Source organism: Nesoenas mayeri, assembly GCF_963082525.1.
Source record: "Nesoenas mayeri genome assembly, chromosome: 6".
Classification (NCBI taxonomy): Eukaryota; Metazoa; Chordata; class Aves; order Columbiformes; family Columbidae; genus Nesoenas; species Nesoenas mayeri.
In genome coordinates this window covers 340966-358087 of record NC_137545.1, presented here as the reverse complement: position 1 = coordinate 358087, position 17122 = coordinate 340966, and the positions used below count along the sequence as shown (strand labels likewise).

General features: G+C 50.1%; 2 protein-coding genes across 5 annotated transcripts; one reads left to right on the top strand and one right to left on the bottom strand.

Moving 5' to 3' along the window:
- The first annotated feature begins 1107 nt into the window (after positions 1-1107).
- Positions 1108-8163, top strand: CLK1 (CDC like kinase 1). Of its 3 annotated transcripts, XM_080346728.1 has the most exons (13): positions 1108-1214; positions 2152-2288; positions 2891-3062; positions 4133-4223; positions 4649-4715; positions 5384-5500; positions 5606-5772; positions 5851-5945; positions 6032-6161; positions 6283-6365; positions 6683-6762; positions 7006-7096; positions 7193-8163. In XM_080346728.1, exons 2-13 carry the CDS (start codon positions 2152-2154, stop codon positions 7394-7396), a joined length of 1434 nt encoding a protein of 477 aa, XP_080202854.1. In that variant the 5' UTR covers positions 1108-1214; the 3' UTR covers positions 7397-8163. The 3 variants fall into 3 exon arrangements, with proteins under 3 accessions (XP_080202854.1, XP_080202856.1, XP_080202855.1); XM_080346730.1 differs by lacking the exon at positions 4133-4223 and having other exon boundaries at positions 1114-1214; XM_080346729.1 differs by lacking the exons at positions 1108-1214; positions 4133-4223 and having other exon boundaries at positions 2013-2288.
- Positions 8042-16498, bottom strand: BZW1 (basic leucine zipper and W2 domains 1). Of its 2 annotated transcripts, none has more exons than XM_080346731.1 (12): positions 16363-16498; positions 15822-15895; positions 13692-13868; positions 11878-11972; positions 11590-11655; positions 11226-11361; positions 10917-11026; positions 10627-10797; positions 10133-10279; positions 9708-9846; positions 8941-9063; positions 8042-8491 (listed from the first exon to the last, which is right to left on the bottom strand). In XM_080346731.1, the coding sequence occupies exons 2-12, from the start codon at positions 15883-15885 to the stop codon at positions 8460-8462; spliced, it is 1260 nt and encodes a 419-aa protein (XP_080202857.1). In that variant the 5' UTR covers positions 15886-15895; positions 16363-16498; the 3' UTR covers positions 8042-8459. The 2 variants fall into 2 exon arrangements, with proteins under 2 accessions (XP_080202857.1, XP_080202858.1); XM_080346732.1 differs by having other exon boundaries at positions 16367-16455.
- Positions 16499-17122: the final 624 nt, after the last annotated feature.

Genomic DNA, 17122 nt, shown 5'->3' with positions numbered 1-17122 from the left:
GGAAAAAATAACAGTGGGGTTGGTGGAAGAGGAGGCGAGACAGAGTGGGAGGGAGCCCGGCTGCGGCAGGGGTGGTTTTATTTGTGGGTGGTAAAGAAAAATACATTAACACAACACTCCTGCATGATGGCTGTGATGGAGGATTCCGCTGTATGTGTTCCAGGTGGTCTCTGAGCTCTGCTGGCGTTGTGCTGTCACAGGTACGTGGTGCTGGCAGCAGGGCTTGGCCTGGCAAAAGGAAAACAGTGGTGCATTATCAATGGTGCAAAACTTGTGTGTGTAGTGTGCATATTGTGTGTTGATCACACGGGCAGTTGGGGAAATTAAAAAACCAATAGGGTCATTTATCAGGGTTGGAAGTGCTTCAGAAGGTTTAGCCCTTCCCAGAATAAAAGATAAAAAGGCACGTTTTAGTGATACGTGGTCGTTTAGACCGCTGTTAATGCACAGCTGGTCTGGGAGGTGCAGGTTGGAGCCACCAAGATGCTGCAGGGAGTGGAGCATCTCCCGTGTGAGGAAAGGCTGAGGGAGCTGGGGCTCTGGAGCTGGACAAGAGGACACTGAGGGGGGACTCATTCCTGGGATCAATATGGAAAGGGGCAGTGTCAGGAGGATGGAGCCAGGCTCTGCTGGTGACAACCAGGGACAGGACAAGGGGCAATGGGTGCAAACTGGAACACAGGAGGTTCCGCTTAAATTTAAGAAACTTGTTGGGGGTGAGGGTGTCAGAGCCTGGCCCAGGCTGCCCAGGGGGTTGTGGAGTCTCCTTCTGTGCAGACATTCCAACCCGCCTGGACACCTTCCTGTGTAACCTCATCTGGGTGTTCCTGCTCCATGGGGGGATTGCACTGGGTGAGCTTTCCAGGGCCCTTCAACCCCTGACACTCTGTGATGCTGTGATTCTGTGTGACTGTGGTTCTGTGTGGCTGTGGTTCTGGGATCCTGTGGTTCTGTGTGGCTGTGGTTCTGGGATCCTGTGGTTCTGTGTGGCTGTGGTTCTGGGGCCGCGGGACACTGGTCCCGGGCCGTGTCCCGGGGGCGCCGCGGACCCGCCGGCGGGCGCCAGGACCCGGGAGGCCCCGCAGTGCGTCTGGCGTCACCCCGTGCGCGTGACGCGCGGCCGCGCTCCAGAACGTTCCGGGCGGCGCCATTTTTTGGCGGCCCCGGGAGGCGGCGGCGGCGGTTGAGCGCGGAGCGCGGCGGGTCCGGACGAGGTGCGGCCGTGGGACGCGCTGCTGCCCGCGCGGGGCGGGAAGGGGCGGACGGGACGGCGGGCCGGGGCGCTGGAAGGGGGCTGGCTCGTCCCGCGGTGGGGCGGCCCGGGCGCCATGTTGGTGCCCACAGAAAGCGGGCCTGGCGGGGCGCGCGGGGCCTGGCGCCTCGTCCCGCCCCGCCCGGACTGAGGGGAGAAAGGTTACGCCGGGGTGTCTGGGGGCGCGCAGGGCGGTTTGTTTGCCTATTTGAGTGCCCAGGACCTTCCCTAAGAAGCGGGTTGGTGGTTTATATTCCCCCTCAAAAATGGTGGATTTGGGAAACCTCCTGAAGTAAAAACAAACCAAAAACAAAACGGAGGACGAACAGAAACTAAGCAAACAAAACGGAAAACAAACTGACCAAACAAAACCAAAACAAAATTAACCAAAGAAAAGCGAAAACAAACAAAACGGAAAACAAACAAGCTAACCAAAGAAAACCAAAACAAAATTAACCAGAGAAAACTGAGAGCAAACAGAAGCTGGCCAGACAAAACTGCAAACAAACCAAACTGACCAGACAAACCCAACCCAACCCAAAACTAACCAGAGAAAACTGCAAACAAACAAAACTGACCAGACAAACCCAAACCAAAACTAACCAAGGAAAACTGAAATCAGACAAAACTGACCAAACAAACCCAAACCAAACCAAAACTAACCAGACAAAACTAACCAACCCAAACCAAAACTAACCAAGGAAAACTGAAATCAGACAAAACTAACCAAACAAACCCAAACCAAAACTGCCAAACCCCAAAACACGACGTGGGAGAGCGATCAGAGAAGACACGAAGGTCGCGTAGTCGAGGAGAAACGCACCCTCATAGTGTCACGTTGGTAATGAACGGCTTTGGAAGCGCGTTGTGCGGTGAGCTGAGGGCGGCTCTGTTTGCAGATGCGGCGCTCCAGGAGAAGCAGCTGCGCCCAGCGGGGCGCGGGGAGCCCGGCGGGCAGGGCGGGCGGCAAGAGGAGGAGGCGGTCGGTCAGCGCGGGGAGCGGACGCTGCGAGCACCCCCAGCGCCCCCCTCACCGGTGAGTCCCCTTGCGTCCCGCCGGCCGTCCGCCAGGGTCCCTGCGGAGTGTCTGTTGGGGGTTGTGAGAGGAAGCTGCCAAATCAATGCGCGCTGTGATTAAGTTACAAAAGACGTACCCATCGTTAACCGATTGACGTGATCGGTGCTTCCTGACCACTTTTTCAAGTTTTAGATCGTTGTGCACGACAAGAGGGAGGCAGAAGGTGAAGTGATGCGTTGTTTAGAAGCAGAAGGCTTAGTTTATATTTGACTAATAATGAATAGATGTAAATAAGAAGCTAAACAATTATAACTATCATCAGTTATTTCTCAGTATAGATATATGTCAAAATTTTCAAAAAGTGAAATGCGTATGTAATTGAATATAACCAATGTAAGAGCATCCAGTTTGCGGAGGGTGATCCCCAGAGCTCCGCAGCGCTGATAAAATACAGAAAGCTGCTTAACAGCGTAACTGACTCTGCTCTGAAGTTCATTCCTTCATTGCAGTTTGAGATCTTTCAAGAGAGGTGTCTCACAGCTTGAAGCAAAAAGTCGTCTTGGCAGGTGTACGGGAATGAGTTCAGTGAGGTATTTTGGCTGCTCTGTTGGTGGTTCCAGGTCTGTGACGGGGTGGGGGCGGCACTACGTGGAGGAGTACAGGAGCGCGGACAAGCAGGGCCGGGGCTCCGGGCACCACAGCAGCAGATCCTCGGGTCACAGCGGCAGGAGCAGCCACAGGAGGAGACACAGGACGCACCGCGCCGCCTGTCAGCAGCGGCACCCCTCACAGGTTGGGCGGCACATTCCCACCGAGGAGCTTTTCATTGTTAGCAGAAGATAGATTCTCATCTGGGCAGTGGAGTGTGGGGGCTTGGGGAGTTCTGTTGATGATATTGATAGTTTATTCCTTTAGCTAATGTTAATAGATGATTCTTTTTGCTAGGATTTTATTTCTTTCAGTGAAATTGTACAGTGTAGGTATGTTTGTGATGCCACAGAGCACAGTCCTGCTATTTGTTGGATATGTTTGGGCAGATTAATGAATAATAACCATCAGTTATAGAGGCATCGCTTTGATGCCTTCAGAGTTTTTATTGTGAGCATTTATTTCAGCCCTACTCAAAAATCCAAGCACGAGATTTTAAACTTGCTATTGACTGAGTATCACTGGAATAGCAAGGAGATAATGTCAGATTTTTACTTAAAATTGTTTAGTAAGATGTTTAAGTATCACTGAAAAATGTGTAGAATCAGATGTGTGTGATGTCTGCCCGCTAGCAGGGCACTTTTTCTGGTCTTTGTTATGTATTTACCACTTTAAAAAGCTGAAGATTTGATTTATAATTCAGGATCTTCAGCTGAGACAGTCTAAAGTAAATGTCAGTGCTATTTATGATTTTTTAAAATATGTTTATCAAATACTTAGACCGGGTATTTAATCTTGATTACTTAAGATGGGTATTTTAATTGGGCGACAAGGCTGTCTTATTTATAGATATATACATATGTAAAATAATAATTAAGTCTTTTTGCTTAAGAAAAAAATACGGGCACTGAAATCCTAAAGTAAAATTCAGTGAACCGATCTTTGCAAAGAAAAACAATTGTGTTGTAATTTTTTGTTGCCACTTTGAGTATCATCTCATCTGAAAATCTGTTCCTTGCCATGTTTTTCTCCTGTAACATAAACTATGTGCCCTGTGAATTTCCGGGGACTGAATTTGCAATTGCTCCTGCCCACCGTTTGTGGCCTGGCGCGTGTCTGAACGCCCGAATGCCTCCCCGCTGACTGAATTTCGTATTCTGCCCTGAATTCACTCGGGTTTATTGCTTGGCTGGACCATCTTGGTGCCGCTGCAGAAGAGTCATCGAAGCAAAAGATCCAGGAGTGTAGAGGATGATGAGGAGGGTCACCTGGTCTGTCAGAGTGGAGACGTACTAAGTGCAAGATGTATAGAATATTTTATTAACTTTTCAGATAGAATAAGTTCTTTTAGCATAAGATGTGAGGGGGCTTTGGAGGTCTTTTCTTTCTGTCTTCTTGTTTGTTTGGGGGTGGGTGTTGTTGTTGTTCCTTTTCTGTAGAACATAAATGTATTTCTTTTTTTTTCTTTTTCCCCTATGTTTTCTTCCCCCCAAAACCCAGTAAATTAAGTTAACGAACATACTGGAATGAGACCCCTGTAAATGTGCCTTGATGAGAGTTGTCCAAGAGCATCTCTCAAACTAGATATTTACAATTTAAAGCAGCACAGTCTAGAATAATCTTTGTGATAGTACTTTTAGTTTTCTGTTTGTATTATTTTTATTTGCTTGTTTGTTAATAGCTGAGTAACTTCACAGCTTCTGTGACTGAGAGGGGACTTTTCTTTGTAGATGAGATCGTTGCTACTTTGGGTGAAGGTGCTTTTGGAAAAGTGGTGGAATGCATCGATCACAGAGCGTGAGTCTCATGAAATACGATTGTTCTTACCGGTCTGTCCCCGTGCGGCTGGGAAGGGCTTTTGGTCGGGGCGGGTTTTATCTTGCGTGACGTCCCGGAGCTGACCGCAGCCCGGCAGCTGTGACGCGGAGAAGATACAGAAATCGAGAACGTGGTTGGTGTTCGATGGTGCTTTTGGTGTGTGCAGAACAGCATGAAACGCGGGTGTTGTCACCGCAGGCGGCCTGTGACGCCTTGGGGACGTGTTCAGTGCTGAAATGGCTGGGGCACGGGCTGGGTTCTCCAGCACGTGAACACCCGGAGTTGGACAGGCTTGGAGCCTCTTAGAGTGACACTGGGGTGTTTGCAAAACAGAAAGAGCACATTGTAGTTGTTATTTGTGCATGGAACTTCGGTTACATTGTCAGGGGGCACTTAAGAAAAACCAGACTTTTCTGATGCAGTTCCCATTGTTATATGTAGTATATATATGTTTTATGTATATGTGTATATATGTGGTTTTATGTATGTGTATTATCACCATATGCATATATATATATATACATGCATGTACATATATATATACACACTCATACATACATACACATATATATATATAGTTATAATTACTGCATTTCCTTAGTAAAAGCGGCTCATTGTTCTCGTCCCCGCTAACCGTGTCCCTGCAGGGAGGGCAGGCACGTGGCTGTGAAGATCGTGAAAAACGTGGCCAGGTACTCGGAAGCGGCGCGAGCGGAAATCCAGGTGCTGGCGCACCTGAACACGTCGGACCCCGGCAGCACGTAGTAAGTACCGCGGCCGCTGCTCCGGGTCAACTCCGAAACTTGTGCGCCGTTGGGACTGGAGCATCACCCACCCTGCCACTATCCGCACATCTCCCGCTTTTGCAGCCGCTGCGTCCAGATGTTGGAGTGGTTCGAGTACCACGGACACGTCTGCATCGTCTTTGAGCTGCTGGGGCTCAGCACCTATGACTTCATTAAAGAGAACGGCTTTCTGCCGTTCCGGCTGGACCACATCAGGCGGATGGCCTATCAGATCTGCAAATCCGTGAACTGTGAGCGTGTTTCTTTTTTTGCTTTAGTTGTTAAAATTTCCTTTGCAGAATTTGCTAACGCAGTTTGTTGTCTTGCAGTTTTGCATTTGAACAAGTTGACACATACAGATCTAAAACCGGAAAACATTTTATTTGTGAAATCTGACTACATAGAAGAGTATAACCCCAAACTGGTATGTTGCTGACCTTGTCCTCCCATCCCTCAGCTCCCATCCCCTGGCTTTATTTGGTCACCGCATCTGACCGTGTTTCCTTTCAGAGATGCGACGAGCGCACACTAAAAAACCCGGACATCAAAGTTGTGGACTTCGGGAGCGCCACGTACGATGACGAGTATCACAGCACGCTGGTGTCCACACGGCACTACAGGGCTCCGGAGGTCATCCTGGGTCAGTGGCAGTCTCGCGCCTCGTGTTTTCTGTGTGCTACCCAAGTGTTGTGCATCTTGTTTGAGCCGTTTGCCTGTTTGCAGCCTGGTCTAAACATGAACCTTCTGCATCTTTTCCCCAGCGCTGGGCTGGTCCCAGCCCTGCGACGTGTGGAGCATCGGCTGCATCCTCATCGAGTACTACCTGGGCTTCACCGTGTTCCCGGTATGTAACTGGGGAGCGCTCTGCTAAAATGTAACACTAGTACAGATACAGCTTCATCTGTCACCATCCTGCTCAAACACCTGCGTTTTCATCCTGACTGTTGCTGAAACTTCACATTTATGAATGGAAAATAAGGCAGTGTCAAGGGAATAAACCTCCAGGAATTTGTAACTTATTGCAGGAAACGATTACAGCCTTTTTGTTTTAATCTGAAATGATTGCAGAGTACAGTCCAAAATGAAGTAAGGTTGTTATTATTGGGTGGTTCTGGATTAACTTCCTGTCGCAACACACAAAAGCTGTCTGTTTCCCTCCAGACCCACGACAGCCGCGAGCACCTGGCCATGATGGAGCGAATCCTGGGCCCTTTGCCAGAGCACATGATCAAGAAGACCAGGTAATGACCTTTCTCCATACCTGCGCTGTATTTCCTTACCTCTTTGGGTTTTTTTACATTGGTTATTAAGCCAAAAGTTGAATCATTCAACGGAGATGAATATTTGTTTTGCCCTGTTTAACAAGCTGGCCACTCCGCTGGAGTGTCCCCAGATCAGCCCCCGAGCTGTGGACAGGCTGATCAACTTCTAGGGAAGGGACAAAATATATCTTTGAATAACAAACGCTGGTCTGTTTGTTTAAGGAAACGCAAGTATTTCCGCCACGAGCGGCTGGACTGGGATGAGCACAGTGCTGCTGGCAGATACGTCTCCAGGCACTGCAAGCCCCTGAGGGTAAGATGGCAGGGAAATGCTTTGGGGAAAAGCCATCTGAGTACACACACAGATGTTAGATCACAAAACCCACCTTTTGTCATTTTTCTTATAAAGGAATTAATGAGCTGCCATGATCCTGAGCACGATAACCTCTTTGACCTCATTGGGAAGATGCTGGAGTACGACCCGGCCAAGCGCATCACTCTGGAAGAGGCCCTGAAGCATCCTTTCTTCTTCCCCCTGAAGCAGGACCCGTCCCCAATAGCCGAGCCGGCCGACACCACCGCCAGCCCGCCAAAGAGGCACAGGAAGTGTTGAGTGTCTGTTGTGTTCGGGCGGTTTGTGTTTCTGGCGCAGCTGCTGGGCAGCTCTGGGGAACAGTCTCCCCCGAACACGGAGCGCTGTCGGGACAGCCAGCAGGCCCAGCGGCACCGCGCAGCTGAACTGAACGCCAGAGTCCTGGGGGAGCTGGACACCCCTCTAGGCGGGTTACTGGAGCACATGGGCCAGACACGAGTGTCACACAAGCCCAGTCCTTCCAGAGGCTTCTTAGTTTGATCTGCAGACAGAACTGCCATAAATCTCCTTTTACCCTATACTGTCTGCTTACCTATAGATGGGAGATCCAAGTGGTAAAGTGGATGTGATTGGGAAAGGCCTTAAATTACATTATTCCACTTGAAAATACAGGACACACTATTTGACTGCAAGGGAGTTATTCTTTCTTGCAGTTAGAAACTTTCTGTAGCTGGCACAGTCATCATTTGGGTTTAGTTCAAGACCAAGAAGGTAACACCCTGGGCCAGTGTTAATGGTGGTTTTTTTCAAGGAACTATCCGGAGTTTGCAGGTTAGAACAAAGACAATGCAAGAGCTCACGGTTCTCTTAGTTGTCCAAGAGCCAGTGTCTTTCTGCCTCTTTCCCTCTTCCCCGGGCGTGGCTGTTCAGGACCAGGCTGCTCGGTATGGACGGAAGTGCATTGAGTATCTTTTATTTTATATTTTCCACTTTTTATATATATATATATGTATATTATTAATGCTATATTAGTACTTTGTAATTTTATTAAACTGCGTTCATCTCAATCCAGCAGTTTGTCCCTTTCAATTCTCTCCTGTTAGGGGGTGGGTGGGAGGAGGGGCCAGGGAGTGGTTTGGGGGTTAAACCACAACCCATCTGACTGACAGGACAAACGCAGGTTAGAATTAATCCAGAATAGCTACTGAAACCACACCTTTAAAAACTCCACCCAGTATTTCAGTAGCTGTGAGAACTCCTGTATCATGCTTGATACGGGAGAAAGGACGTAAGAACCAGAAGGACACACGAGACAAGACACATCTACAGCTCCTGTTCGCTTTACTGAGGACAGTTTCACAGGTCAGTCACCCTCTTCACCTTCGGACTCCGACTCTGGAACAGAGACACGTGGTCACCAGCGGCTCAGCCCCGGCCCCGGCCCGCTGCTGTGGACCCGCTGCTGTGGGACCCGCTGCTGGGGACCCGCCGCTGTGGGACGCGCTGCTGTGGGACCCGCTGCTGTGGGACCCGCCGCTGTGGGACCCGCCGCTGTGGGACCCGCTGCTGTGGGACCCGCTGCTGGGGACCCGCCGCTGTGGGACGCGCTGCTGTGGGACCCGCTGCTGTGGACCCACTGCTGTGGGACCCGCCGCTGTGGGACCCGCTGCTGTGGACCCGCCGCTGTGGGACCCGCGGGCATCGTGCAGCCAGAGCTGCTGCAGCCAGTGCGGGGGGAACACCTGCTCCTAGAGGGGCAAGTAACCCCCTCCACCCCCAAACAAAGCATTATTGCACTAACGTTCCCAAAACGAACAAGCTCATCTCGTGAGCTAAGCTGTTACCTTCTTCAGCATTCTTGAGCCATTCAACAAACTTCTTCATCTGCTCCAGAAAAACGCTCTTTCCTTTTGCAAGATGTGCATCTTTGTACCACTTCAGGATGGGTTCTTCACTCAGCACTTCAGCTGCGAGATGGGCAAGAGCACAATTACCACCACAAACCACCCAAGAGCAGCCCCCGCTCCCCCCAGACCTGCACCAGAACCTCCCCTTTTGAAATCCTGACAGCTGCGCGTTCCCATGCGGCTGCTGGGGCTTCTCAGACCCGCACTTCAGGTCTGGGGTGTTTCGCAGCTATTTGAGATGATGCGTGTGAACAAAAGCTTCAGTCAACCACTAAGAACAGATGGACCTTCCTGAAAGCCCGCAGTACACCACAGGAACCATTCAGTTGTTTTTTTTAAATTTTACAATATAATCTTCAATTTAACACATTCCACAGGGGCACAGTGCTTTTCAGAGCCTACAGCCACACCTTGGTGGTCTCAAACGTCAGCCAGTCCACAGGCAGCATTCAGAGAACCAAGAACGCACTGCCCTTCCCTCACTTGAAAGGGCCAGAGCCTTCAAATCTAAACCTCCACCTTTGCTTTTTACTGCTCCATCTTTGCAAACACAAGGTAGAAAATTGTTCAGCTTGTGAAGTGCAATTTTGGGGCACTCATGTTCCCCCTAAAGGACTGAAGCACTCTGCAAATAAAGGCTGTTAAAAGCCAAACCCAATCCCCGATGCTCTAAAAGCCCCCAGACTGCGATCCCCGGCAGGTACCTTTGTAGAAGAGCACCACTATTTTCTGGAAGGCCTTCATGAAGTGGATGTTGTCGTAACAATACTCCTGAATCTTCAAGAGCAGCGTCAGCTCCGACTGCCCTTGGGTGGTGAAGGCAGCGAGGAGGGGGCTGTATTGCTGCAACAGGAACCACGCGTTGGCACACACAGCACAGGGATTTATCCCGGCTAGAAGGTTTCACGCAGCTCCCGTCAGATGCTGCTGAGGGACGTGCGACCAGAGCGCAGGAGGCTCCTGCTCCTGCCCCAGCAGGTCCAGCCGTCACCACCACTATGAGAATGCCTTGTCCAATGCTGCTGCTGCATTGGGGGGCTGCAGGTTTTAACTCATTTCCGAGGGAGGTGGAGACAGAGAGAAGCCCAAGCCCGACCCAACAGGTGCACCAGTCCCTGCTCAGTCATACCTTCAAGTGCTTAATGGCTTGTTCTGCTACCAGCTCCTCCTTTTTGTTCCATTCTACGGTGCTCATCACGCTCGACCAGATTATGGCTACCACAGTCTGTTCTGAGATGTTGTTCTTCTTCATCTCTTCCTTCACGTACAAGATTATCTGCCAGTTAGAATAAAAGAGTCAATGCACGGGCGACGTATGACACTGAGCTAAATTAAAACCCGTTCTAAAGCCTTCAGAACCACAAACATCCCTCCTGATCACACAGCCATTCAGGACATTAAGGAAATCCTACGGAGCAAACACCAAAACACCCTGGGCCTGATTTTGAACACCAAGCTCTCAGTAAGAGTTAAGGTCAGTACTTAATTAGGTGTGTATTATCAAATTAGTATTAGATGCTATTGTATTTCAGATAATTTGAGCTAAGTTCCTACAGAAAAAAAGGAAAACAAAAACCAAACAAAACCCAACCACCTACACCTTGTCCACAGACAAACACCTACATCCTTGAACGGATCTCCCCGCGACATCTGCTCCTGGAGTTCTTTCTGCAGCTCCTTGCGAGCTCCTATGGTTTGCTGGTTCCGAACGTACTCAGAGAGTTCTTTTAGTCCCGCTTCAGTGAAGTACTTGGAGAAGTGTTCAACGCTTTGTTTGTTGGCCGGGAACAGTTCCTGAAAGCAAAGTTTACAACAACTCTCTCAAAAAAGAAATGCATGTTGAGTACTTTGCTGGTAAATGCTATTTCCTAAACTGTCTGACGTAGTAAATGAGGAATTTCCGTGGTACTCACCATCAGCCTGTTATCCATGTTTACTTTGCGAAGACTGACAGCCACCGCATTAATATCTTTCTCATTTATCCATGATTTGAACAGTTTGACCGCAAAAGCTGCAGAAACACCTGTGCGACAAGAACCGTAATGTCACTGCAGTTCAAACCCAAGGGAATTGTGAGGCCTGAGAGCACCGGGCACCTGGTTTGCCAGAGCCCGAGTACTGGACTCAGCCCCCCTTGCTGCAGTCCAGAAATGAGCCTGAAGACGTGATGCACCTTCTGCATCCCACCGCTCTTGGCTAAAGGGGAGCTGGGCACCACTCACCTTCTTTGACCAAGTTCTCGTTGTACAGGCTGTTGAGGATGGAGGCGTTGAGTGTGCCGTTGGCCAGCAGGATGCCCGTCAGCATGGCCAGCTTGTTCCGCTCCGACTCCGAGAACCCTTTCAGGAACAGCAGCAGCTGCAACAGCAAGTCACAAGAGCTGCCATAAAAACGCCTCCGCGTCAGACTCTCTGTTTTGCACCCCGCTGTTCGCCCGGCAGCCTTCCCCACCACTCGCCCAAGCAAGCTGTTCTTCTAACTGCTGGAGTGTTCTGTTTTAATAAGCCACTGTGGAACTCTTCTGTCTAGAGTGATTAACTAGCAGAATGAGGTTTATGTGTCTGCTGGTAAGGACCTACTCCATACCTTTTTGACTTCGTCTTCAAAGCCTTTCTCCAGGTACTTGTATCGCCTGATTAGCTTGTTAAAAACCTAAAAAGATACAGAGTTTGTTGTTTGTTTTTGCTCTGAATGATCATTTAATTAGAATTCAAAAAACACAAGTTCCGTAAAGTTGGTCTGAACTCTTTTGAGCACTCTTAGCTTAAAACAGTGCTACTCTACCTCTTTTTACCTGAACTTTCCACTACGCAAACATTTCATTTTTGACCACTAAACAGTTTGAATTTAAATCATACCGATTTCAGAACCAACCTGAGCAAATGCTTGCATGGTTTCTAGGTCTTCCTGTGCTGCAAACACACAGACGTTTGTGCGTGTCATATCATCTGCCAGGGTGCCGCCTGGGGCTACAAGAAGAGGTTCAGCGTTAGTGGCGTCACTCCCAGCGTGAGCACCAAGGAGTCTCTGAACAGTGAGAATTCCAACACGCGTAACATGCAACGCATTGTCTGTTCATGACAGACTGGACCAGTGGAGACACCCCAACATTCCCATCTGCTCCACTGCTCTACTGGAACCTTAACATCGGTCGCTTAGATATGAACATTTCAATATTCTGACCCCTAAGTGCTAATTGGATTGGCAACACATCCTGTTTACACGAGCTCCTCTGCCCTTAAAGGGCTTCATCCCAGCACATGCCTTCTGAGCATCTGCTGCAACAGCGCTGCTTTCTAAGAGCCATTTAAATAAGTCACAACAGGAGATTAATCATTTACGTTCCACAGTTAGTGCCCCCGAGATGAGCTCAAAACTTCAGTCTTGCAAGGCACTTCAGCTTTTTAGCGGCTAATTAGGAGATGCTGCTCCACCGCCCCTCTCCAGTTTAATACAGGTGTGTGACTGGGAGCCAGGCTGCTTCACTAACCAGGGTGAATTCAAGTCACCAGCTCCAGAAACCCTCATCACCAACTTCTGTTCTGTATTAGAAACGTGACTTGAGAGATGAAGACAAACATTAGTGGTAAGAATATTAAAAAGTGGTAAGACAAAAGGATCACAGAATCATTTTGGTTGCGAAAGGCTTTTAAGATCAGAGTCCACGCGCTGTCCCGGGCCTGGCACTGCCCCATGTCCCCGAGATCCTCAACTCCATCTGTTCAACCCCTGCAGGGATGGTGACTCCACCACTTAATGCCAGTTTTCATTCTGGCCTTGTCTGACTCAAGATCAAAGCTCATCTACTTAGCTACTTGTTACAGAGGAGCTGAGTAAGACGCCCATATCACCATTAATGAACTAACTTCCTCACGCAGTATGCACTGGCTTGAATGTGAACCCACAGGATCAGTCAAGCAGAAAACGCAAAGTCCAAATCTAGAAGTATCACATTTTGTTTTACTGCTTTTCAACCCAATTTAGCTTAGTTTACTTCTTACCAGCCCAGCAAGCAGCCGTTCTGCTCTTTGCCCTTTACACACAGTGTGCACGTGAGTTTACAAGATCTTGCGTCACCACGTTTCACTTCCTCAGTTCCCCGCATTTTCTTGTGCCTCAACCACCACCTCATGTCCCACACCCTGACATGCTGGAGACCATGACCCCGCTGTTGCCAACAAGTGACTTTTAACAGCTTTTCCAAGCCTAAGCACAGCAGATTCTTCCATAAACAATACTGCTTTCCAAAATAACAGGGCGAGGTGCAAGGAGCACAGAATCACGCCAGAATCTTTCAGGGCAACTCTGCTGGCCTTGCAACCGCAGAACACAGACCCCAAACCACCATTCATCTGTCTTGCACCAGCAGGAGGGACCTTGACTACAAAGTCAAGATCCTCTCCTAGTTAAAAAAAAAATAAATCAAATATATTTTCCTTTAAGCCAAGTTTGTTCAGTCTGTGCTTTCAAGAATGCAAACAGTCTCAAGCACTAGTGTGACAGAGCATACAGCGTATTTCTACAGTAACCCGATTGCTCAGTTAGTCACCAAAATGGGCCCACAGGTAACTTAAACACTGTTCTATACAGGCAATGGGCTCTTCAGCAGCTTTTTTACACATAAACAAAAGTGAGCTTTTGTATAACCAAGTGAACGAGGGCTGACAGCAGCCCCCAGAGAGACTCACCCAGCATTCCGCCAGCCACCAGGATGTCAAACAGCGTTTCTGCATAGCGGCGATAGTCAAGTTTTGCACCAGAAGCATCAAGAAACTTTGCTACTGCCTCCAAGTCAGTGCCGGTTTCAGTTAAACCTTGAATAATACAGTCCTGGAACTGAGTAGGGTCAAACCTCTCTTTTTCATCTGTAAAGACAAAGCATTGAAATGAAGTTGCCACACAGAGCTGTTTCAGTTTCCAAGTTTGTCATTTTAACATTATTATTTAAAAAAAACAAAACCCACAACACACAAACCCCAGAAAATCTGCACTGGCAAGCCCATTCCAGTCTTCCAAGACAACTGGTATTAATGAGCACAAACACTGACCTAACAGCGTAGCCTAGTTTGGTTATCAGCCCTTCTGTGAGGGACAAACTAGCGTCCTCGGGGTCAGCGCAGGTATCGACACGCTGGGAACAGCTGGTGCAAGCCTGGAAACACTGGATCAGTTATTTTCCAGGACAGATCCACAAAGCTCATTGTTAGTGCAGGGGTGCTTGGAAGCCAGTCTATGGTGTGCTGGTGTGACTGAAAATGGGTTCATTTTCTTCACGCAGTTAGAAACCTTTCTTTTCCATAGCTAGCACGCTCATTATTTGGACTTAGTTTGAGAACAAGAAGATGATAGCCCAACACAGAGTTAATGTTTTAATTGCACTGGTCTGAGAGCCAAGGACACTCTGAGCTCTGCCCACAGGTGTGAGGCACTGAGGAAGGGAACGGACTGACACCCAGACTGATCAATGAGAGCATTCCAGCCCAGTAGCATCATGCTAACTATGTCAGGAGTCAGGGCCCTCCATGGCTCCGGCTCTTTGCTCTCTCTTGCTCCGGGATGCAGCCGGGGGAGTTTCGGTCAGGATGTTCAGTCCAGACTTTTGGCATTTTGCAGAGGCCTTTGGGCTTTCCTGCATTTTTCCTTTTTTCTGTCTTTCGGATCAGCTGTTCAGGACTGCGGTATCACTTTCTGGGACTGGCTGCTTAGTGTGGACAGAGCTCATGGAAATTGCCTTGAGTATCTTTTATTTCTATTATGTATATATATATATTTACTAGTAGTGTATCAGTATTTTGGTATTTTATTAAACTGCGCTTATCTCAATCCAAGTTCCTCCCTTGTGATTCCTCTCACCTATTGGAGGAGGTGAGTGAGCAGCTATTGTGGTTGTATTGCCAGCTCGGGTTAAACCATGATGTATGGTTAAATACTTAAAAAGAGACAAAACTCCAGAATGCCAGCATTTAATATGCCAGACAGACTAAATCCAGCTCTTTCACTTCAACGGTTTCTCAAGGTACTTTACATTAAAACAGGTTCTCCAAGTCAACATACACTTCTGTACAACTTAATTACTACTTCAGTATGTACAGCATCTTCAGCGTTGTCAGTTTGAGCTGGAACACTGAGAGCACATTAATAAAACAGTTTTAAACACAAACTCTGACCTTGTTTTACACAGAAAGCTGTCCCCACTTCGAGTTCAAGAAAACACCATCAAAACAATAAATTACTTATCACCTCTTCAGTCGTCAACTCTTCTTACAGGAGCGCACATACAGAAATATGGAACATGCACATCCCACACTTTAGAGGGTTTTTTTTGTTTGTTGAGGGTGGTGTGGTAGGGCTTTTTATGTGTGTGCGTGTGGGTTTTTTCTGGTTTGGGTTTTGGTCGGTTGGTTGTGGTTTATTTTGGTTGGTTGGTTTGGCAACTTTTATCCAGTGGCTAGCACTGAAATTCCTGCTGGGTTAGATGGTCCTTAGACATACGTATTGACCGGCACCAAGCCCGTGCTGGAGCTGCCCTGTAAGTCAGGCGCACTCAGTGCTTCTGCTGTCAGGCTAAATACGCTCAGCAGTTCTAGCACAACCATTTCTTAAGCCAAGGTTATCAATGCACATTCAACTACAATTCTTATTGCCAAAAATTTTGCATTAGCGCAGAGAACATTCTAGCACCCAGAGTTAGCCTCAAGACTCTGTATGTAGTGCGGTCTCCTTTGAAATGCGTATGGGAAGAGCACAAAAGTATTACTGTTTTATTGACAAAACCTCGACCTTTTACGGGGGGTTTCTACAAGAGCCGGCTGCCTTACCTCTCTTCCTGGTTTTAAAACGCTGGCCCGATAGCGTCGGCTTCTGCGGCTTTTGATTATTCATAAAAGACACGCTGCAAGGAAGCAGAACGCGCCCCAGTTGGCTGTGAGGAGCCGCCCGGCTCGGCCTCCCGCCCGCTCCCCGCCGGCTCCCGCCCCCGCCGGCCGCTCCCAATCCGCCGCGGCCTCCATGTTCCCCGCGCGCAGCCCCGCGCGCAGCGGGCCCGGCCGGGCGGCGCCTCTCCCTCTCCCCACAGCGGCGCCTCTCCCTCTCCCTCTCCCTCTCCCCACAGCGGCGCCTCTCCCTCTCCCTCTCCCTGCAGCGGCGCCTCTCCCTCTCCCTCTCCTCACAGCGGCGCTGCCGCCGGGCTGCGGTGCCCGCGTGGGGAAGATGGAGAGCGAGGCGAGGCGAGGCTCCGCTCCCCTCCCCCCCCTCCGCCTCCACACGAGCGCGGCCCGGCCCGGCCCGGCCCGGCCCGGCGGCAGCCGGCCCCACCGCCCCCCGTCCGCGCACGGAGGCCGCCCCGGCCCGCCTCCTCACCGACTTTAAGGCAGAGAGAAAACGGCGGGGCGGCCGGGAGCGGGGAGCTGGAGCGGCGGAGCGAGCGGAGCGGAACCGACGCCAGAGGAGCAGGGGAGGGCCGCGCTCGCGCCCCGCCCGGCACGGCCCATCCCTGTCCGCGGGGGGGAAGGGGCCGGACTGCCCTGGCGCCGCCTGCTCCCAGCCGCCCGCCCTGCGCCGCGGACCCCCCTCCGCGGGAGTGAGCGCGTCCAGCCTGCGCCCTCGTGATTCGTCGTCACAGCGCACGGGCTGCCGGGTGCTCGCGCCGCATACCGTTCACCGCGCGCAGAGGCGGTGCCGCGCGGCTGCTCCCGGCCGCTTCACCTCACGCACCGCGACCGCCGCTTCACCTCACGCACCGCGACCGCCGCTTCACCTCACGCAGCGCAACCGCCGCTTCACCTCACACAGCGCAACCGCCGCTTCACCTCACGCACCGCGACCGCCGCTTCACCTCACGCACCGTAACCGCCGCTTCACCTCACACAGCGCAACCGCCGCTTCACCTCACACACCGCGACCGCCGCTTCACCTCACGCACCGCCGCTTCACCTCACACAGCGCAACCGCCGCGTCGGCAGCCAGGGGAGAGCTGCTGGTGACTTCAGTATCTTAACATTTCACTCCCTAATCTTAGAATGACTTGTTCAGCAGAAACATGGCTTTTAAAGGGGAAAATACCAATCAATACGTTATTTCCTGTCCCTTGGGTCATTTACCAAGAGCTGGTAAAGCTTCC